This window comes from Nansenia antarctica, assembly GCF_963989245.1.
Source record: "Nansenia antarctica genome assembly, chromosome: 10".
In the NCBI taxonomy this organism is placed as follows: domain Eukaryota; kingdom Metazoa; phylum Chordata; class Actinopteri; order Argentiniformes; family Microstomatidae; genus Nansenia; species Nansenia antarctica.
In genome coordinates, this window is record NC_137680.1 from 34812254 (window position 1) to 34836930 (window position 24677).

Genomic DNA, 24677 nt, shown 5'->3' on the forward strand with positions numbered 1-24677 from the left:
TCATAATAAAAGAAATACATAGCCTATATATTCGTCTTTTTTTAAATAGAAGGAATCAGAATGTGAACTTTAGCGAATTGTATTCAAATTGTGCTTAGAGGGAATTATTTTCACCGGACATTTATGTCCGACGAGTTTTCAATTTGTCGGACTTCAACAAATTTTACCGGACAAAGACCGGTAATTACCGGTTAACGGAAACCCTGGTCCACACACACACACACACACACACACACACACACACACACACATACACACACACACACACACACACATACACACATACACACACACACACACAAACATGCTTGATGAGTTATCAGCACATAAAGTGGGAATCTGCAGAGTTAATTAATGTGAGCAAATTGAATAATATGCCATTAATCAGCTTACACACACACACACACACATACACACACACACACACACACACCCCTCCCACCCACACATACATTAATCAGCTTATGGCAGATATTAATTTGTTATTAATTACGGAGCAGATTAATTCGGGCATATACCCTCTTCTGACAGAGAGAGAGAGATGAGAGGCAGAGACAGAGAGCAGGGACTGTGAGAGGATGTTTTGTACATTAAGTGCTTTCTGGAATGATCTACTGGTGGTAATCACTGAAACTCAATTGGGCCGCTTTTATTTTTCCAAGCAGGAGGTCGGCGGGCCAGACCTCCATTGTGATCATTTCTACAGAACACTGCTAATTGACCTAAATGTTTCACTCATATGACTATTTATCTGACTAGAATATCGACCAAAATGTAGGTTCATTTCTCATAATGTTTTACTCGACTTCACTCTGTGTTCATTGGTGAAAAACAACAGGTATGTCTTGTCCCCATAGCCTAAACACAGACAAGCATAATCCATTTAGCTAGCACGAGAGTAGGCAAAAATATACATTATTTAAAGGAAACCTATTAGTATGCTCTTTTTCCACAAGTTAATGTAGAGTAGATCTCTGGGGTCCCAAAACATGTTATTGAAGTTTTCTTTGCTGAAAATACCACTCAGATTGGCTCTAAACGCATCTGTTTCAGTCCTCTTCTGGATGGTCTGTTTCAGTCCTGTTCTGGATGGTCTGTTTCAGTCCTCTTCTGGATGGTCTGTTTCAGTCCTGTTCTGGATGGTCTGTTTCAGTCCTGTTCTGGATGGTCTGTTTCAGTCCTGTTCTGGATGGTCTGTTTCAGTCCTGTTCTGGATGGTCTGTTTCAGTCCTCTTCTGGATGGTCTGTTTCAGTCCTGTTCTGGATGGTCTGTTTCACGGGTCGGGAAGTTGTCAGTGGTTGAAACATCCCAGTGTTCCCCACAAAACAAGGAATCCAAAACCATTTGAATGGTAACGACCAGACCTTGCGTTCGAAGGTGACATGCGGACACACACAGGTCTGGAAACCGTCAGGGGTTTTCTCCAGGTTCTCTGTTAGGGCTTTCACACCGCCAAGGAACCGTTCCCGTTCCCATTCGTGTTCTGAAACCTCAGAACCTTGGTGCTGTCTGGCGAACCAGCCCGCGTTCATACCAGTGTAACCAGAACCACCCGCGACATCAACGCTGGGTGATGAAGGGGCGGGATAAACAAAAATGTCACAACTAGGTGGCAGCTGCTTCACTGGAAATGAGGATCATATCTTCCACTACAGTATCTGAAATAAACACTATTTTCTATGAAACAAAACAAAAGACTCTTTCTACACGCGTTCTCTTACTAACCAGCTACTACTTACTTACTGGAATAGAAATGGCTTACGAAATTTGCGTTTGCACGTGAGCGTGTGTGTGTGTGTGTGTGTTTGCTGAGCATGTGAGGAAGATAGAGAGAATGATGAAACTTTTGATAATTTATTTTGATCACTAATGATTATATTTAGATTAGATTACATTTGGTCTCCTTCCTTCTTGCTGGTCTTTACAGCCTAGAATATGACACCCACTGACGACGTGACTGTTCTACGTTTTGGTTCCCGCTTGAGAACCACTATGTGTGGCATCACAGTGAATAAACACGCTTCATCACAGTGAATAAACACACTTCTCGCGGGAAGAAAATTAAAAAACAAATATCCCAGTGTTCAGCACAAATCAAAGAATCCAAAACAGTTTAAATGGAAATGATCAGAGTTTCCCTTTGTATCTACAAACGCATGGTGGGTTCAACACAGCGCCCGATGACACCCCACCCTACGTAGGCGGGGGCAGCCAATCTGAATGACTTGTTGAATCACAAATCATATTTTGTTTTCCAAAATACGCAGCCCACAAAAAAAACAGACCGAATTGCTTTAATTCACAGGTTCTGTGTTAGGTCATCAGAGACCTAAATGGACAGCACAAGCACTGGACACGTGAGTCATAATTACGGGACCTTTAACTTTCAAAAGGTCAGAAAAGAAAGGATGAAAAACATACTTTTTGAAGATAATTAACGGACAATAGTGAGATTATATTACCACCGTTCCCTATGCCAAACCAATGTCTCTCGTGTGCCAATCTGCAAACCAATCTGTCGCTGTTGGCAAATCAGTTGTTGTGAGGTGTCATTGTGAAACCAACCATGGTACTCTGACAGCCTCTCCACCCAGATCAGAGGCCCGGGGCAGAGCAGAGCAGATTGAAGCCAACAGCTGCCTATCATGCCCAGCCAGTGCTTCTCCAGGCTCCAGCTAGCAGGACAAACATAAACATACTCCCTCAGAAATGCACCCCCCTAAAAGCTGCTTGGATTCTCACCAGACAACAACAAGTCATTCACTGAGGCAGCAGAGGTATTGAGAGAGTGCATCGTAGCAAGCAATTATGGGAGGACTTGGCTGCAGACACATCTATGGACGGCGTAATTGCATCCATCAAACAAGTGTCTCTGTCAGCCAAACCCGTCCACGTCCAACAGCTCCTCCTTGACGGCACCAAGGCCAACATCGCCCTGGCGACAGATTAGTCAACAGACGAAATGAGAGATGAAATATGGATTGTGCTGTTTTTTTCGCTCCGTCTGCGTTCTGTATTTTTTAATGACAGTAACTGTCATTGTTACTGATCTGTCGGGGTGGAATTCAGATCTTTTCAAAGCCTACTTAACAGGTTTGACCTTAACAGCAGGTTGGCTCTTAACAGCAGGTTTGATATTAGCAGGTTTGATGTTAACAGATTTGATGTTAACAGGTTTGATGTTAGCAGCAGGTTTGATGTTAGCAGCAGGTTTGATGTTAGCAGCAGGTTTGATGTTAACAGCAGGTTTGATGTTAACAGGTTTGATGTTAACAGGTTTGATGTTAACAGCTTTGATGTTAACAGGTTTGATGTTAACAGGTTTGATGTTAACAGGTTTGATGTTAACAGGTTTGATGTTAACATGTTTGATGTTAACATGTTTGATGTTAACAGGTTTGATGTTAACAGCAGGTTTGATGTTAACAGGTTTGATGTTAACAGCAGGTTTGATGTTAGCAGCAGGTTTGATGTTAACAGCAGGTTTGATAGATAGATAGATAGATAGATAGATAGACTTTATTTGTCATTGCTACAGTACAGGTACCAAACAACGAAATTTAGGAGGGGAGGATGTTAACAGGTTTGATGTTAGCAGCAGGTTTGATGTTAACAGCAGGTTTGATGTTAACAGCTTTGATGTTAACAGCAGTTTTGATGTTAACAGGTTTGATGTTAGCAGCAGGTTTGATGTTAACAGCAGGTTTGGGTAACGTAACACCCACATGTCAACATCACGTGCTGTCCACAGGAATCCAGGATGTCTTAGTTTAATAATTCATCCAAACACTTAAGAGTCACAGGAGTCTGAGGTTTGTTCTTCTTCTCCCAAATTCGATAATTAATAATTAAAACACAGGCTGTGTGTGTAGGGGGGGGACAAGGCTGTGGGGGGAGGGGGGGTATTGGGGGACAGATTATGTCTTGCGGGCTGTCAGATGCCTTGTTTTGCTGCATTTGGAAATGTTTGATGTTGTTCCATGTTACTGCCAGTAGTTTGTTTGAGTTGAAGGGACAGTTGAAGGGACAGTGAGAAACACTGGGTGACATCTTCTATCTAGTAATATGCACAATTGTCGCAAAAAAGAAAACGTTTTGAAATAGTTTTAATACTACCGTTCATTGTATGGACTTCATTTGTATGGAATACATTTTTGACACTGACTCTAAACCTGCGTGAATAATCACAATGCTCTCACGTCCATGTTGTCAAAAGAGAAGTGAGACTAAAACCTGCAGGTAGTGCTGGTAAGCCTACTCCTTCTAGTAGATTGACTAGATTCTGTCCTGACAGACGGCAGGAGGACAGCAGCGTGTCTCGTCAATAAAACCTTGTCTGCACACTAGGGGGCAGTGTGGCTCCAGATGGGTTTTGCAGCTCAGTGGACCAACTTTTTTTTGTCTGTGTGTGTGTGTGTGTGTGTCCTGTCTGTCTGTGTGTGTGTGTGTGTGTGTGTGTGTGTCCTGTCTGTCTGTCTGTGTGTGTGTGTGTGTGTGTGTGTCCTGTCTGTCTGTCTGTCTGTCTGTGTGTGCAGGAGGGGAAGGTCTATCTCATGAGGAGTGTGGACGCATGGCTACCTTCCCTGAAAGACAGCGAAGCTCCTCCCAGCAGGGACGACATGGAGGAAGAGGAACACACACAGGTGAGGGACCTCCTATGTGACAGCTGCTGGTGAAATGTGCAACCAGTAGCCAAAGTAATTGTTCTGTTTTTTACATGTGCTTAAACTACAGATTGTATACTGATGTGTCATACATTGAAATTGGAGAAACATTTAACACGACAGGCGTATTTGAAAGTTGGTACACCTCAAACACTGAATGGGAGAAAAGTGACTCTAAACACAGCCACAGCTGACAAAGCACATCGCTACGAAGGTCTAAACTGTATTTTAATAACGTCACAACACGCTGAGAGAACATCGACATGCTAAAAACACATAACTACACATAACTAGATGCTTGCTTTTGAACACGTCCTAAAACGAAAGTCATTATCACTTACCGGTAGCCTAGGTACATCCTAGGGTTCACACACACAGGTGAGGTACCTCCTATGGTTCACACACACACACACACACACACATACACACACACACACCAGTGTTTCCTCCAGGAATTTTTACAATGGTGGCGGATAGGCGTGATTTTTTTTTTCGCGTGCACGCGCGCTCAAAACAACGATCTAATTATTATTTTTTTTTTTCTAATCACAGCCAAAACTAGAGGATGGCCCAAAAAAAATAAAAATAATAATATACAGAATATAAACTTGTGACTGACAGTCACATACACACACACAAAGATCATCAGCTATAATATAATACGAAGTAGGCCTACATGAGCACAAAAGCGGCTAACGTTACTGATTAACTGTTTACTGTAGTGCAGAGAGATGGTAGTCGTAGGCGGCGTATCAAATGACAAAGCTAAACGTTTAATGAAGGACATGAACGATTGTCAACAACACACTCAAGCAGTAAATAGAACAGTCTAAACAACTTGGGTACTACGGACGGAACAATAGTCTCAACCTATAGTTCCGTGCGTGAATTATGTCAACCCACCACATTACAGAAGTAAAATCACAGTCAGATGGAGCATTCGGTAAACAGCTGAGTATTATCGTGTTATTCTATTAAACATACACGTGAGTCCTTCTGTATTTCAATGTAAGTGTCTTTATTTTAACTCGCTCTGTAAGCTCTACAATACCGGTCTCTTGTTGTCTCGTCGTAACCTGCCCACCTGACCTGGGGGGTATTCCATCAACGTCGCTAAAGGAAAATCCTGGCTTATTTTTGATAACTCTCGCGAGACCTATCAGAATATGCCTGGATATTTTTAAGAACTCTCGCGAGATTTATCAGACTAAACCTGGATTTTCCCTTTAGCGATGTTGATGGAATACCCCCCTGATGTCACTACGGTGGCCTGTACACAATAACCATAATACCACAGTTCACATTTAGACCAATCAGGAGCCCTTGTGTCACGTCGTCAACTGAATGTCATTAATCTGATTTTGGATCAGCGGTTAGAGAGAGATGGGCGTGGATTTAGGTGCACTTTTAGTCAACATCCATTATAGCGCTGATCTAGGATCAGATATATTTTAATCAGCTAAAATGTTAAGATTTTTTTTTTTTTTTTTTTTGAGAACTTTTTTTGTTTGTTTTGTTTTGTGGACTGAATCAATTCGTGGCGGAGGAAATTCATTCGTGGCGGCCCGCCACCAATAAATGCATGTAGAGGAAACACTGCACACACACACACACACACACACACACACACACACACACACACACACACACAGGTGAGGGACCTCCTATGGTTCTCAGTTTGACTCCACACACACACACACACACACACACACACACACACAGGTGAGGGACCTCCTATGGCTCACACACACACACACACACACACACACACACACACACACACACACACACACACACACACACACACACAGGTGAGGGACCTCCTATGGTACACACACACACACACACACACACACACACACAGGTGAGGGACCTCCTATGGTTTTCAGGTTGACTCCATGCATGTAACATCCACAGCACACACATATCCAGTTCTAATCACATTACAGCAACCACATATCAACCACATATCAACTAGGGGTGGGACGATTAGAACATTTCATGTCACGATTATCGTGGGCAAAATAATCGCGATCCACGATATTATCGTGAGAATTAAAAAAAATTGAATGCCAATAAAACACACTGTAATCACTTTAACTTAGATTTTGTTGTATTTTTATGACATTTTAAGTCAGTAATTCAAATTCTGATTCTAGTGGCACATATCTCTGGCCATAATCCGGGTCCTAAGGAAGAGCAATCGAGCACTGATTGACCTAACTCCTTTTCGGCCAATCAGCACCTTTCATTAACGTACCCAAGGAAGTTTAAAGAACGCGTATTCCACGGTTCACGTTACAACCGAGCTCAGGAGAGACGAGTAGGGATACAGTCTATGGCGAGCGAGGGTTGCCGTCTCCTCTCTCCCTCAACACTCACTCCCGCGGCCAGTCTGATAGCAGCCGCGGGGAGCGTACCGTTGTTCCCCGGGTCCTCGCGGGGGGTTCGGGAAATAACACACGGTTGTCATGTGTTTATACAGCATGGATGTTACGTGCCTAATGCCTTTGATGCGCACACTTGCTACTTGCCGCTTTCATAATTCTATTTAGCCTATATAGCACAAGTCATGCATTGCATGTAACCTCAAGTGCTGTACAGTATTAAGTAAACCACAATATATTTGCTAAAGCTTAGGGGCGACCGTGCCTTTTGCAGCCATAGACTGTCACTGCCTGGTAATAACAAGGTAGGCAAATGACAGTATCCCGTCAAAAGTTTTTCACCAGCCATGGTGAGTAGGCTAGCATACGTTACCTAGTGACTGACTGACAAAGCTGACTTGACAGTAACGTTACCCATGAACAATAGCGCGAGACAAGTTCTGTGAGGATATTCGCGCGGCTCGTGAGGAATCGCAATTATATTACAGTAACAGTTGCTAACTTGACTGCAAAAGTAATGTAGCCTACTCATGCAGGCTGAAAAATAGCGCCAGACATTTGTTTGAGTTCTGTGAGGATATTCACGCGCGGCTCGTGTGAGGAATCGCGATTACATTACAGTTTATTCATAACATACGATTATTTAAATAATTAAAATTCTCCACGATTAAGTTATTGCGGGTGTTTTTATCGCGATTAACGATAAAAACGTTAATCGTACCATCCCTAATATCAAACACATATCAAACACATATCAAACACATACCAACCACATACCAACCACATATCAACCACATGTCAACCACATGTTAACCACATCAACCACATATCAACCACATATCAACCACATATCAACCACATGTCAACCACATGCCAACCACATGTCAGCCACATATCAACCACATATCAACCACATGTCAACCACATGTCAAACACATATCAACCACATGTCAACCACATATCAACCACATGTTAACCACATGTCAAACACATATCAATCACATGTTAACTACATACCAACCATATATCAACCACATATCAACCACATGTTACACATGTTAACCACATATCAACCACATGTTAACCACATCAACCACATATCAACCACATATCAACCACATGTTAACCACATCAACCACATATCAACCACATGTCAACCACATATCAACCACATATCAACCACATGGCAACCACATGTCAACCACATATCAACCACATATCAACCACATGTCAACCTCATGTCAACCATATGAACCATGTCATACATGTTCTAATCACCACATATCATACATGTTCTAATCAGGCCATTATTATCATACATGGTTTGTTATCTGTATGTTCTATGAAGCCTGAATATGGTGATGATTATGTAGCACACTCTGCGTTGATGGAAGTGAAAAACAATAAAACAATAAAACATTAAAACAACAGCCTAATGCGCCAGAAGCGATCAGTAGAGTAGTCAGAAAATGAAAAAAATATAAATTCAATCTTTGTTAGTAGCAGAGAATGTTTATTCCATCATAGGTCTACCCGATTGACACAATGGACTTACATTTTGAGTGCTGACAATAATTTCGACACATTTTATTAATATGAATAACATTTGTTTTCTAAATGCTGCTATTGTCCCTGAATGAACAGTGTCATGTCCCAGCTCCAGGCCATGAGAAAGACCACAACACAGTAGAGAAGGGTTAACCAATGTTTATTGAATGAATGAATGGACTTTATTGTCATTGCTACAGTACAGGTACCAAACAACGAAATTTAGGAGGGGTGGCTCCCCTGGTGTTAGGAAAGGGGAAAAAAAAAAAAACACTTTAAAAAAAAATCACAAGAAGGGAAGGAGCTGGTTTACATAAATAAAGGCTATGTACACAATCCACTGTACTATACTGTACAGATAGACGACTAGGGTTGTCATATTGCACAATAGTATTGTTTCACGTTATTTAAAGTGTCACAGTTTGCAGGCTTGAAATGTACATGTTTGTGCCTCAGCACTACACCTGATTTTTTCAGTCCAGCAGCTGCCATACAATCCGTCCAGACTGTCCAGGGCCCAGAACTTAGGTCTTTGCTGTGTTCAGGGCCTGGACGGCCCTGTGGTAGAAGCTGTTCTTCAGTCTGTTAGTCTTAGCGGCCAGGGTCCTGAACCGCCTTTTCGAGGGCAGCCTGGTAAAGTGTACGTACCCAGGGTGGGTCGGGTCCCTGGAGATCTTGGAGGCCTTACTGAGACAGCGTGTGTTGTACAGCTCTTCCAGAGAGGGGAGGGGGGCGCCGGTGATCTTCTGTGCTGTTCTCACGACTCTCTGTAGCGCATTTCTCTCCGCTGTTGTGCAGCTTGTGTATTCCAACACAAATAACTAATAAATACTTCCATAATAGAGTGTGACGGTCAGCAGTGAACCATGGACATGAAGGATGTTGAACATGACAAAACAAAACATAAAAGAAAACCAAACCTACGAGGGACCAGTGTCCATGGGATATCAGAGAGAGAGAGAGAGAGCCCAAAGGCCACACAGGCTTTTCTAGGCCGGCCCACACGACTGGTGTGCTTGAATGGACAACCAATCAAGGCCCCTGCTGCCACTTCCCACCTTGCACTGCAACATAGAAACAGACATAACAGAACTGCACTGCTGCAACACAGAACTAGACAGAACAGAACTGCACTCCTGCAACATAGAACTAGACAGAACAGAACACAAGCGCAGAGAGCAACTACAAACATTATATTACGTAGCAGGGCCGTGACAATCCCCCCCCACGCCCCCTCCCCCCCCCCAATAAAAAGGACACTACAAAAGAACCTACAATACGAAATTCAGAACAAATGTCAATACAATAATGAACCAGACACTCCTTCACCTAGCAAACTTGAAATCCAGACACTCCTTCACCTAGCAACCTTGACATCCAGACACTCCTTCACCTAGCAACCTTGACATCCAGACACTCCTTCACCTAGCAACCTTGACATCCAGACACTCCTTCACCTAGCAACCTTAACATCCAGACACTCCTTCACCTAGCAACTTTGACATCCAGACACTCCTTCACCTAGCAACTTTGACATCCAGACACTCCTTCACCTAGCAACTTTGACATCCAGACACTCCTTCACCTAGCAACTTTGACATCCAGACACTCCTTCACCTAGCAACCTTGACATCCAGACACTCCTTCACCTAGCAACCTTGATATCCAGACACATTCACCTAGCAACCTTGACATCCAGACACATTCACCTAGCAACCTTGACATCCAGACACTCCTTCACCTAGCAACCTTGACATCCAGACACTCCTTCACCTAGCAACCTTGACATCCAGACACTCCTTCACCTAGCAACCTTGACATCCAGACACTCCTTCACCTAGCAACCTTGACATCCAGACACTCCCTCACCTAGCAACCTAGCAACTCCTTCACCCAGCCACCTTGATGTCCAGTAGACAATCAAGTATGGAGAGAGCAAGTAAGAGGCAGCTGACAGAGAGAGAGAGAGAGAAAGAAAGAGAGAGAGAGCGAAAAAACCAGGCAACTATCACTATACAGAGAATCTGCCACCACATTTTCCGTCCCCTTGATGTGGCGTATAATCAGCACATCACCCTGGAGGACCAGACACCAGCACACAGCCTGGAGGACCAGGGAACAGCACATCACCTTGGAGGACCAGGGAACAGCACCTCAGCCTGGAGGACCAGACACCAGCACATCAGCCTGGAGGACCAGGGAACAGCACACAGCCTGGAGGACCAGGGAACAGCACATCAGCCTGGAGGACCAGGGAACAGCACATCAGCCTGGAGGACCAGGGAACAGCACACAGCCTGGAGGACCAGGGAACAGCACACAGCCTGGAGGACCAGGGAACAGCACCTCAGCCTGGAGGACCAGACACCAGCACATCAGCCTGGAGGACCAGGGAACAGCACACAGCCTGGAGGACCAGGGAACAGCACATCAGCCTGGAGGACCAGACACCAGCACATCAGCCTGGAGGACCAGGCAACAGCACATCAGCCTGGAGGACCAGGGAACAGCACATCAGCCTGGAGGACCAGGGAACAAGACATAAGGCTGGAGGACCAGGGAACAGCACATGAGCTGTTGGTTGGGGTTCTGCAAGGAGGAAGTCAGTGGGTGGTGATCAGTAAAGACAACTCATGGTTCTGCAGATGAACCAATGTAGACCTCAAAGTGTTGCAATGCCCAAGAAACAAGAACGAAGGAGAGAGCCTCTTTTTCAATCACAGAGTAGTTTAGCTGATTGGGAGTTGTTGAACTTTTTGAAAAAGTAAGTGATCTATCCCCTTTTCACCTGATCGGTGGTGATCTATCCCCTTTTCACCTGATCGGTGGTGATCTATCCCCTTTTCACCTGATCGGTGATGATCTATCCCCTTTGCACCTGCCTGCAGTAAGACTGCTCCTGCTCCCACATTAGTAGAACTATCTGCATTTTGAAAGGTTGGTCCAGGCCCACACACTGGAGCAGCGGAGAGAAGTGCTTTGACATCTTCATCAGCTTTTTGACAGGTGACCAGATGAACTTATCCCCAAGAACAGCACACAACATCTCTTTGTTGTTGTTGGCACAGATTTCAGCCCACACCGGATGTACTTTACCCTGACCATCCACCTTCCCAAGATGTGTCACTGTTGCTTTGCCTAAATCACACCAAGTTTACCGTGAGAGAAGCTTCTGACGGACAGTCAAACAGTGCACGTGTCCGAGAAAATGATCCGAGAGTCATTTTCGTTCCCATGTGTCTCTATAGAGACAGGTGTTGTTCCCATGTGTCTATAGATGACAGGTGTTGTTCCCATGTGTCTGTAGATGACAGGTGTTGTTCCCATGTGTCTATAGATGACAGGTGTTGTTCCCATGTGTCTATAGATGACAGGTGTTGTTCCCATGTGTCTATAGATGACAGGTGTTGTTCCCATGTGTCTATAGATGACAGGTGTTGTTCCCATGTGTCTATAGATGACAGGTGTTGTTCCCATGTGTCTATAGATGACAGGTGTTGTTCCCATGTGTCTATAGATGACAGGTGTTGTTCCCATGTGTCTCTCTATAGATGACAGGTGTTGTTCCCATGTGTCTCTCTATAGATGACAGGTGTTGTTCCCATGTGTCTATAGATGACGGGCGTTGTTCCCATGTGTCTCTCTATAGATGACAGGTGTTGTTCCCATGTGTCTCTCTATAGATGACAGGTGTTGTTCCCATGTGTCTCTCTATAGATGACAGGTGTTGTTCCCATGTGTCTATAGATGACAGGTGTTGTTCCCATGTGTCTCTCTATAGATGACGGGCGTTGTTCCCATGTGTCTCTCTATAGATGACAGGTGTTGTTCCCATGTGTCTCTCTATAGATGACAGGTGTTGTTCCCATGTGTCTATATATGACAGGTGTTGTTCCCATGTGTCTATAGATGACAGGTGTTGTTCCCATGTGTCTATAGATGACAGGTGTTGTTCCCATGTGTCTATAGATGACAGGTGTTGTTCCCATGTGTCTATAGATGACAGGTGTTGTTCCCATGTGTCTATAGATGACAGGTGTTGTTCCCATGTGTCTCTATAGATGACGGCGTTGTTCCCATGTGTCTATAGATGACGGGCGTTGTTCCCATGTGTCTATAGATGACAGGTGTTGTTCCCATGTGTCTATAGATGACGGGCGTTGTTCCCATGTGTCTCTATAGATGACAGGTGTTGTTCCCATGTGTCTATAGATGACAGGTGTTGTTCCCATGTGTCTATAGATGACAGGCGTTGTTCCCATGTGTCTATAGATGACAGGTGTTGTTCCCATGTGTCTATAGATGACAGGTGTTGTTCCCATGTGTCTATAGATGACAGGTGTTGTTCCCATGTGTCTCTCTATAGATGACAGGTGTTGTTCCCATGTGTCTCTATAGATGACAGGTGTTGTTCCCATTAGGGATGGACGGTTTCCAATTATTGAAACCGAAAAACCGTCAGAGAGTAAAACCGCGGTTTTCCGGTTAACCGAAAAATACAGTAAAAAAAAAAAAAGTGTAAAAAAAAAAAAAAAAAAAGAGAGCGCCAATTTCAAATAATTGAGCCCTACTGCTACAATACACTCATGTCGAACACCATTAAAACACCGTAAGCACAGTCGCAACACATTTAGACTACTTAGTTTCACAAATATAAGTGGAAAGGCAGACTTTTGTAAGCTACACCATACATGAAAACACATGAACACTTAACACACCAGCTCCGCTGATCCAGGGTGCACGCCTGCACGGAAGATCATCTCTTGGAACAGCGTCTTCATTGAATGAACTGCTTTCTCAATATCTTGGTTCTTAGACAAAGTTTCAGCTGCTGCTCAATGTATTTAAATATTTGAATACTGCTCAATAATCACTGAAATATTAGACTTAGAATTATGCAGTGAACATACTTAAAGCTTTTCATAAAAACCACATGCCGCGAGACTGACTCGTCCTGAACTGTCGTAAGTCAATCAACAAAGAATGCCCCATCAAAATAAAAGTGCCCATGGTAGAGCTGTCAAAATAGAGCTTTCAAAATAAATGTACTAATACAGATAGAGATAAATACAGAACTACCTTTGCGTCACTAAGTGACCGCGTATCTTCTGAGACATGCGTTCCGTCATCACTTTCAGTAGCGCCTTCACACACAGTGGCGCTGTGCACAAACACTCTTGATCCGTATAGCTCTTGTTTTATTATATTGTGGTTTAGTAAATACTGCACTTGGAGTTACATTCAATGCATGATTTGTGCTATAGAACATAAATAAAGTTTGATTGATTGATTGATATCAAATCAAATCACATTTTATTTCTATAGCGCATTTCTCACAAAAGTGACCCAATGCGCTTTACAGAGAGCAGCGAAAATGATCTTATTAAATGTAAGCGAGTAATTGTAAAAAAAACTTTCCTATCTACCAATAACTGAAGGCAACTATCTTTCCCATAGAGTGATTCGTTACCCTTAAATATAATCCCAATTAGATATTAATCCTCAGTTATTCTTCACAACTGACCAAACCTCTCACTCATTGCGCGGCAGATTCAGACTGTATCATTGTTATTTTCACACACGACAAACATGTGACATGTTCCAGTTTTATTCTTATTCTATTTTATTCTTCAAAAAAAAAAAAAAAAACGGTTTCAGACGGTTTTGATAAAAAACCGTTTCTATTTTTATAAACCCCGGTTTTCGGTTTAACCGAAAAACCGTCCATCCCTAGTTCCCATGTGTCTATAGATGACAGGTGTTGTTCCCATGTGTCTATAGATGACAGGTGTTGTTCCCATGTGTCTATAGATGACAGGTGTTGTTCCCATGTGTCTATAGATGACAGGTGTTGTTCCCATGTGTCTCTATAGATGACGGCGTTGTTCCCATGTGTCTATAGATGACAGGTGTTGTTCCCATGTGTCTATAGATGACAGGTGTTGTTCCCATGTGTCTATAGATGACAGGTGTTGTTCCCATGTGTCTGTAGATGACAGGCGTTGTTCCCATGTGTCTATAGATGACAGGTGTTGTTCCCATGTGTCTCTATAGATGACAGGTGTTGTTCCCATGGGTCTATAGATGACAGGTGTTGTTCCCATGTGTCTATAGATGACGGGCGTTGTTCCCATGTGTCTATAGATGACAGGTGTTGTTCCCATGTGTCTATAGATGACGGGCGTTGTTCCCATGTGTTTCTATAGATGACAGGTGTTGTTCCCATGTGTCTCTATAGATGACAGGTGTTGTTCCCATGTGTCTATAGATGACGGGCGTTGTTCCCATGTGTCTCTATAGATGACAGGTGTTGTTCCCATGTGTCTATAGATGACAGGTGTTGTTCCCATGTGTCTATAGATGACAGGCGTTGTTCCCATGTGTCTATAGATGACAGGTGTTGTTCCCATGTGTCTATAGATGACAGGTGTTGTTCCCATGTGTCTCTATAGATGACAGGTGTTGTTCCCATGTGTCTATAGATGACAGGTGTTGTTCCCATGTGTCTATAGATGACGGGCGTTGTTCCCATGTGTCTATAGATGACAGGTGTTGTTCCCATGTGTCGCTATAGATGACGGGTGTTGTTCCCATGTGTCTATAGATGACAGGTGTTGTTCCCATGTGTCTGTAGATGACAGGTGTTGTTCCCATGTGTCTATAGATGACAGGTGTTGTTCCCATGTGTCGCTATAGATGACGGGTGTTGTTCCCATGTGTCTATAGATGACAGGTGTTGTTCCCATGTGTCTATAGATGACAGGTGTTGTTCCCATGTGTCTGTAGATGACAGGTGTTGTTCCCATGTGTTTATAGATGACAGGTGTTGTTCCCATGTGTCTCTATAGATGACGGGTGTTGTTCCCATGTGTCTATAGATGACAGGTGTTGTTCCCATGTGTCTATAGATGACAGGTGTTGTTCCCATGTGTCTATAGATGACAGGTGTTGTTCCCATGTGTCTGTAGATGACAGGTGTTGTTCCCATGTGTCTGTAGATGACAGGTGTTGTTCCCATGTGTCTATAGATGACAGGTGTTGTTCCCATGTCTCTATAGATGACAGGTGTTGTTCCCATGTGTCTATAGATGACAGGTGTTGTTCCCATGTGTCGCTATAGATGACAGGTGTTGTTCCTATGTGTCTCTAATATGAAGGGAACATTCAAAGTCATTAAGCCTATTCCTTGAACCAGAACACCATCTCCCGTATAGGAATCTGCAGAGAAAGGAAGCACAGACCCCAAAATAAATTACTCTGAATCCCCTGTGTCCCTAAGGATTTTAACTGGAACTTTTTCTTGTCTTCTACAAGTGACACATAACCCTCAGTAATGAACGATGCCAAGTCCACATCAACAGGACAGTCAAGTCCACATCACCAGGACAGTCAGGTCCACATCACCAGGACAGTCAGGTCCACATCAACAGGACAGTCAGGTCCACATCACCAGGACAGTCAAGTCCACATCACCAGGACAGTCAGGTCCACATCACCAGGACAGTCAGGTCCACATCAACAGGACAGTCAAGTCCACATCACCAGGACAGTCAGGTCCACATCACCAGGACAGTCAAATCCACATCACCAGGACAGTCAGGTCCACATCACCAGGACAGTCAGATCCACATCACCAGGACAGTCAAGTCCACATCTCCAGGACAGCCAGGTCCACATCACCAGGACAGTCAAGTCCACATCAACAGGACAGTCAAATCCACATCTCCAGGACAGTCAGGTCCACATCTCCAGGACAGTCAGGTCCACATCTCCAGGACAGTCAGGTCCACATCACCAGGACAGTCAGGTTCACTGACAGACTTTGGCTGCTGACATAATGAAGAGGAGGACAGGGTCTGACAAGGCTTTGGATTTCCATTAGCTCTACTTTTACCTCTAAGCAAAGGACACTATTTTCCAATGTCCCTCATCTTGACAACAGTGACAGGTTTGGTTGGCAGCTGGTTTTCCATCTACACCGCAAGCACAACTTTCATCCAGAACCGCAGCTTGTTCACTGAGCATGTGACAATGTGGTTTGGAGTCTTTGAATTGCTCAAGAACTATCAAGTTATACAGATCGTCAAAAGTTTTAATATTAGTGGCTGTACACCAACGATTAAAATGACTATTACCTGAGAACATTCCACATGGGTTTGCCTATTGCCTTTCCTTGAGGTTCTGAATTTTCGGCGGTACGCTTCTGGGACTAACTCATAAGCTCTCAGGACTACAGTTACAAGTGTTGCATAAACTTGACATTCTGCAGAAGTAAAGGCACAATAGGTTTCCTGGGCTTTGCCATTCAACACACTGTAGCAGCTAGGGCTGGGTATCGCCACTGATTTCCCAAAACGATTCGATTCCGATTCACAGCTCCCGATTCGATTCGATTCCGATTCGATTTAGTTACAATATCAATTTTCCTTGAATATGAAGCGATTCTCAGAACTAATGCTATAAATGGTTCAAGGAACCCTATAACATGTAGCATTGTTAAACATATCAATGTTTACATTAAGAATTGACTTCAAAGCAGTTACATGAATGTACTTCTTATTGGAACATAAATGAACATCATTGACCAACATTTTGCTAAATCAGACACTACAAAAAGTGCTTTTTAACGTGCTTTACTGCAGCCAGTGTAAATAAAGGGGCTACAAACATAGCCTATCGGTAAACAAGACATCACATATCCCTCAGGACTGTCTCAAATAGCTTATTTGCATAATATATATATATATATACAAAATAAAAATGTGCAAAACTCAAACGAAAATAGTGCAATAGATGAGGGTATTTTGGGGAACAAAAAAACACATTGTAAACCATAATGTCCATGAAACTAAAGCCCTTCATTACTGCTTTCTCACTTTTTGGAGATTGGAAGATTTTATTCAGGAATAAACATAATTGGAAAATCAATTATTATTAAAATACTGTAGTATACAGTAACAATAAGTTAGTGGAAACACCACAAATCTACGGAACCACTTATTGAGGCATCACCCTGACGTGAAACATGGAAAAGAGGATCCGAAACAAGCCTCGCTGATAAAGTGGCAAGTGATTGTCAGGTACGAGTCCATTGCTCTGGATGTCCAGCTGTCACACGTTATGGCAACTCTCTCTGCTGGCTGGAGTGAAGTTGCGATGTCACGTTTCACCTGCGCAGACATGTCTGGGACTATCACTTCACTCAACTGTTTGCGTGTCGGTAACACGTAGCGTGGTTCTAGTACACTAACGACACTGACGACGCTGTAGTAATTTGTTGGGCACGCAGAGATTTGATTGTAATTTGCAACCAAACGTCTTTATCAGCGAGGCTTGTTTCGGATCCGCTTTTCCATGTTTCACGTCAGGGTGATGCCTCAATAAGTGGTTCCGTAGATTTGTGGTGTTTCCACTAAATTTAACCTCCACTGCGCACAGCTTGCATATGGCTTTGCTTTTGTCCTGCTCATCTCTATCGTCATAATTTTTACATCCAAAATGCACCCAGACATCTGCCTTTAAGCCTGGTCGTTGCGTGAGATATGATAAATTCTTGTAGCGCGAGATCTGGCCACGAGATCTCGTTGCGGGTTGAAGCTGCAAGCAGAAAAAAACAAAACAAAAAAAATAAAATATGAAAGATCGATCTCGGGATTTATGAATCGATAATCGCTCATTCAATGAAGATCGATTCAGAATCGGGAAATCGATTTTTTTAACCCAGCCCTAGTAGCAGCAGAGCGTGTTCAGAGTCAAGCCTGTTCCTAGAGTCAGCAACACGTTCGAACAATGCAAAGAATGTATCGGGATCATGTTTGTTAAATGTTGGTAATAAATGCGCTTGGTAGCATAACACACAAAGCATTGTTCCTGGATGGTTTCCGGCGGTGGACATATCCTTCATGTCATCCCTTCTCTCTCTCTCACCCATCCTTCCTGTCAAATCTCTGCTGTCTCTATCGCAATAAAAAAAAAAGAGAGAAATATGTGGTGGATTGCACCACTCAGAAAAAAAAGAAAGAAAAAATGTTTTGGTACTAAACACAAGTTGACAGACACATCACACCTCGGTGCCTCAGAGACAGTTGACAAGGCTTGACTTTCCTCTGAAAGTTGACCATCTTTTATCAGAGACAATTTGAACCGGTGCAACTCTATCCTCGATCGCTCAATTTGTTGTTTCTCTCGTTCTGCTTCACACTTCCCCTGTTCTAGTCTCAACTCCAATTTCATTTGATATTTTTTCTCGCTCTGCATCAAACTTTACCTTCACCTGTTCTAGTGCCAACTCCAATTTAATCTTTATACTTTCCTCGCTCTGCATCACATTTGAGTTTTTCCTTTCTAAAGTCAATTGGAACCTCATTTTCTCTTGTTCCATTTGCAACAACACTAACTCAAAAAGTCAAACCTTGTGGGCTAACATTAACCTCCTCAGGCCTGGGGGGAGAAACCTCCATTTGGCCAGAGAGGACCCCCATTTCAACTGATTTAGCCTTCAGAAAGACTTTCCTGTCTCTTACATGTGTACTATGTGTATGTGTACTACAGTATATGTATGTGTACTATGTGTACTATATGTACGTGTACTATGTGTACTATATGTATGTGTACTATGTGTACTATATGTATGTGTACTATGTGTACTATATGTATGTGTACTATATGTATGTGTACTATGTGTACTATATGTATGTGTACTATGTGTACTATATGTATGCTGTGTGTGTGTGTTGCTCATGGCTCTTATGTTTGTCTCTCCAGCCTGAGGTTCCTCCATACGAGTCCCGCATTACCACGGCCAAACTACTGATCGAGGCAGAGGAGTATGAGGTATGGAGTGTGTGTGTGTGTGTGTGTGTGTGTGTGTGTGTTGGTGTGAGTGTGTGTGTGGGTGTGAGTGGGTGGGTGTGTGTGTGTGCATGCGTGTGAGAGAAAGTAAAAAGAGAATGAGATAAGACTGCTGGGGATTGAGGTGTGTGTGTGTGTGTGTGTGTGTGTGTGTGTGTTCCCTGATAGCAGAACACTGCTGAGAGGCAAGAGGCCAGGGACTCTGTCTTTATCTCCTCCAGAGTTCAGCGTCAATAATGGAGGAGTGGTATTTACAAAGAGGGATAGATAGGGAGGGAGGGAGGGAGGGAGGATAGAGAAGGCCATAGAAAGGGCCAAGAGGAACAAGAGAGAGAGGAATCTCTCTCATGATCAGTGTACCAGCGGTCTGTATGGGGTCTCAAGGCTCACACTCACTTGTGGGGATGAGTATGGTCAGAGTAGGGGGAGGGAGGGAGGGGGAGAGTGAGACAGAACCACAGACCCAATCCCATTTCACCCCTTCCCCTACCACTTAGCCGTTCTGCACGTGTACGTGTCGGGGTAGGGTGTATGTGTAGGGGTAGGGTGTATGTGTAGAGGTAGGGTGTATGTGTAGGGTGTATGTGTAGGGTGTATGTGTATGTGTAGGGGTAGGGTGTATGTGTATGTGTAGAGGTAGGGGTAGGGTGTATGTGTAGGGGTAGGGTGTATGTGTAGAGGTAGGGTGTATGTGTAGAGGTAGGGTGTATGTGTAGAGGTAGGGTGTATGTGTAGAGGTAGGGTGTATGTGTAGAGGTAGGGTGTATGTGTAGGGGTAGGGTGTATGTGTAGGGGTAGGGTGTATGTGTAGGGGTAGGGTGTAGGGGTAGGGTGTATGTGTAGGGGTAGGGTGTATGTGTAGAGGTAAGGGTAGGGTGTATGTGTAGGGGTAGGGTGTATGTGTAGGGGTAGGGTGTATGTGTAGGGGTAGGGTGTATGTGTAGAGGTAGGGGTAGGGTGTATGTGTAGGGGTAGGGTGTACGTGTAGAGGTAGGGTGTACGTGTAGAGGTAGGGGTAGGGTGTATGTGTAGAGGTAGGGTGTATGTGTAGAGGTAGGGGTAGGGTGTATGTGTAGGGGTAGGGTGTATGTGTAGGGGTAGGGTGTACGTGTAGAGGTAGGGTGTAGAGGTAGGGTGTATGTGTAGGGGTAGGGTGTATGTGTAGGGGTAGGGTGTATGTGTAGGGGTAGGGTGTACGTGTAGAGGTAGGGTGTATGTGTAGGGGTAGGGTGTATGTGTAGAGGTAGGGTGTATGTGTAGAGGTAGGGTGTACGTGTAGGGGTAGGGTGTACGTGTAGGGGTAGGGTGTATGTGTAGGTGTAGGGGTAGGGTGTACATGTAGGGGTAGGGTGTATGTGTAAGTGTAGGGTGTATGTTTTTGTGTTTTCCGTATCCCCTATATTGTCAGCGTCTTTGAGCCTCGGAAAAGCGCTATATAAATTCAATGAATTATTATTATTATTATCAGACTGGCAGGGTAGGAGCAGGGTTGTTACTCCTCTAATATCAGACTGGCAGGGTAGGAGCAGGGTTGTTACCACTCCTCTAATATCAGACTGGCAGGGTAGGAGCAGGGTTGTTACTCCTCTAATATCAGACTGGCAGGGTTGTTACCTCTCCTCTAATATCAGACTGGCAGAGTAGGAGCAGGGTTGTTACTCCTCTAATATCAGACTGGCAGGGTAGGAGCAGGGTTGTTACCGTATTTTCCGGACTATAAATCGCGCTTTTTTTCATAGTTTTACATTGCCGTCTACAGCCGCCAGAGGGCGCTCTGGGCTTGTCACAACTATATGCTGCTCCTGTACCACTGAAGAATTAACTAAAACAACGGAAGCTTGGTGAACTTGTTTACTGGTAACTTGCTTGTTGGACTAGCTGGCTTGTTATGTTAATTTACCTATTCAGCCTCCCAAGTATGTTCTTTATGCTATTGTGTAGCTGAATAACTGTTAATGTGGCTTGTTATGTTAATTTAGCCTATTATCCTCTAATATCAGACTGGCAGGGTAGGAGCAGGGTTGTTACTCCTCTAATATCAGACTGGCAGGGTAGGAGCAGGGTTGTTACTCCTCTAATGGTGCTTTTCCACTACAGGGCCAGCCCGGGTCGACCCAGGCTGGCCTGCTTCTTTGGCGCTTTTCCATTTGTCGGCCCGGGTCAGCACGGCAAAATAGTTCTTGTTCGGGATGGGTTGCGAAAGTTGGGGAAAGGTACTTTTTTGCCAGGCTGCGTGTGACGTGTGACGCTGCACACCGTTGATTGGTCAATGGAAATCGTCATCCCATGTTCATAGATTTCATCACTAACCGCCATTTTTAAATACCACAACAGATTTCGCTCTAGAAAAATGTCATTTACTGTTTCTGTAATAACGTATTAATAAAGATTTGAAAAAATATGATAACCATCGTATTATCTTAGTTTAATGTCATTTCAATGCATCATAGAACTTTTATTTACAACAAGCATAACAAAAAATTTGCTATTATGGCGATGTCCTGTGCCTATGCTGTTCCTCAGTCCAGCGACAGTCAAATGCTGGTAGGTTCACGTCTTGCTCTCTTTAACGCATGTCAGCGTTGTTTCCCTGCTTGCGAGATCTAAACTACTAGAACTGAAAGCGGCAGGTAACAGGCACGTAACATCCATATGCTGTATATATAAATAATGTCGGTGTCGACCGTGATAGGAGTGTCGTATCGACACCATTCAAATGGTTTCAGATTCCCTGTCCTCTCCCCTATCCGGACACGTTTGAATTGTTATCCTAACCCACAATAAACCACAGTTATTAACCCGCAAAGGGTGCCTCCGGGCACCGTGTTTGTCCGTGAATAACACTGGCTATGAAGGTGGTACAAACACAATACTACTTTGCTAACTTCACCATCGGTATACGGTCATTTTGAGCCCTGAACCACCGCGTTGACACCCCGAGAAGTTATGCTTTTAACCGTAAACTCAATGAACCGGGAGTTCACCCGCTGCTGCAAGCACCAGCACCTGGAGGATATCAGCGGGGGGACAGACAAGTTCTACCCGGGAATTCGCTCCTAGCTGTGCCGTTCGTGATAGGAGTGTCATATTGACACCATTCAAATGGTTTCAGATTCCCAGTCCTCTCCCCTATCCGGACACGTTTGAATTTTTACCCTAACCCACGGGAAACCACAGTTATTAACCCGCAAAGGGTGCCTCCGGGCACCGTGTTTGCCCGTGAATAACACCGGCTATGAAGGGGGTATAAACACAAGACTATGCTGGCTAACTCCACCATCGGTACAGTGTTTCCTCTACATGCATTTATTGGTGGCGGGCCGCCACGAATGAATTTCCTCCGCCACGAATTGATTCAGTCCACAAAAAAAACAAAAGTTCTCAAAAAAAAAAAAACTGAACATTTTAGCTGATTAAAATATATCTGATCCTAGATCAGCGCTATAATGGATGTTGACTAAAAGTGCACCTAAATCCACGCCCATCTCTCTCTAACCGCTGATCCAAAATCAGATTAATGACATTCAGTTGACGACGTGACACAAGGGCTCCTGATTGGTCTAAATGTGAACTGTGGTATTATTGTTATTGTGTACAGGCCACCGTAGTGACATCAGGGGGGTATTCCATCAACATCGCTAAAGGGAAAATCCAGGTTTAGTCTGATAAATCTCGCGAGAGTTCTTAAAAATATCCAGGCATATTCTGATGGGTCTCGCGAGAGTTATCAAAAATAAGCCAGGATTTTCCTTTAGCGACGTTGATGGAATACCCCCCAGGTCAGGTGGGCAGGTTACGACGAGACAACAAGAGACCGGTATTGTAGAGCTTACAGAGCGAGTTAAAATAAAGACACTTACATTGAAATACAGAAGGACTCACGTGTATGTTTAATAGAATAACACGACATGGTGTCAGAAGTCCTGTAAGTGAGTGTTAAGAGTTAGATCGGCCGACAAGTGTCATTTGAGCTCGTGACGGTGAGAAGGGAGAAGAAAAGATGGATGCTAATGCTAACGCGGGAGCAGCTGCAGTCCAGAGAACGGCGCCAGTTTCAAGTGCTACGTTAGCAGACATTAGCAAGTCAAAAAACGATTCTTATGTGCCGTCACTTTAGCAACGACACTGTATTGTCAAGGGGAAAAGAAGGGGAGACGATTTTTTTATTGACAACGGAATTACATGCTGGAAAAACATGCAGCTAAAATTCAGGGAACATTTGGACAATAAGAGACACACGGGAGAAGTACGGGAAAACAGGGCTCATGTGGGTCTCATCAAAGGTAAGAGTTTGTTTTCTTTAACTCAGCTGATACTCAGCTGTTTACCGAATGCTCCATCTGACTGTGATTTTACTTCTGTAATGTGGTGGGTTGACATAATTCACGCACGGAACTATAGGTTGAGACTATTGTTCTGTCCGTAGTACCCAAGTTGTTTAGACTGTTCTATTTACTGCTTGAGTGTGTTGTTGACAATGGTTCATGTCCTTCATTAAACGTTTAGCTTTGTCATTTGATACGCCGCCTACGACTACCATCTCTCTGCACTACAGTAAACAGTTAATCAGTAACGTTAGCCGCTTTTGTGCTCATGTAGGCCTACTTCGTATTATATTATAGCTGATGATCTTTGTAATTTAATTTAAAATTTTAATAATTTTGCCATTTAGCAGACGCTTTTATCCAAAGCGACTTACAATTACGAATTACAGGGACATTCCCCCTGGAGTAACTGAGGGCTAAGTGCCTTACTCAAGGGCACACTAGTAGTGGTGTGGCTTCAGGCGAGATTTGAACTCACAACCTTCCGATCCCAAGTCCAACTCACTATCCACTAGACCACCACTACCCCTATATATAATATCTATATAAAATATATATATATATATATATATATTTTATCTATATATAAAGATATATAATATCTTTGTGTGTGTGTATGTGACTGTCAGTCACAAGTTTATATTCTGTATATTCATTTTTGTTTTTTTTTGGCCATCCTCTAGTTTTGGCTGTGATTAGAAAAAAAAGTTTAAAAAAATATTGTAAAAAATGATTGTTTTGAGCGCGCGTGCACGCTGCGCGCGCGGTCACGGCCATCCGCCACCATTGTAAAAATTCCTGGAGGAAACACTGCGGTATACGGCCTTTTTGAGCCCTGAACCGTGGTGCCACCCCGAGAAGTGAACCGGGAGTAAACTCAATGAACCGGGAGTTCAACATG

The 24677-nt window shown here is 43.7% G+C and overlaps 1 protein-coding gene across 1 annotated transcript in view; it reads left to right on the top strand.

Moving 5' to 3' along the window:
- Positions 1-24677, top strand: part of LOC308166345 (uncharacterized protein) — a 100129-nt gene that overhangs the window by 7912 nt on the left and 67540 nt on the right. The window contains exons 7-8 of the mRNA XM_080540614.1: positions 4537-4644; positions 19365-19433. Of these exons, the coding sequence (XP_080396740.1) occupies positions 4537-4644; positions 19365-19433 (177 nt within the window). The remainder of the gene's footprint in view (positions 1-4536; positions 4645-19364; positions 19434-24677) is intronic.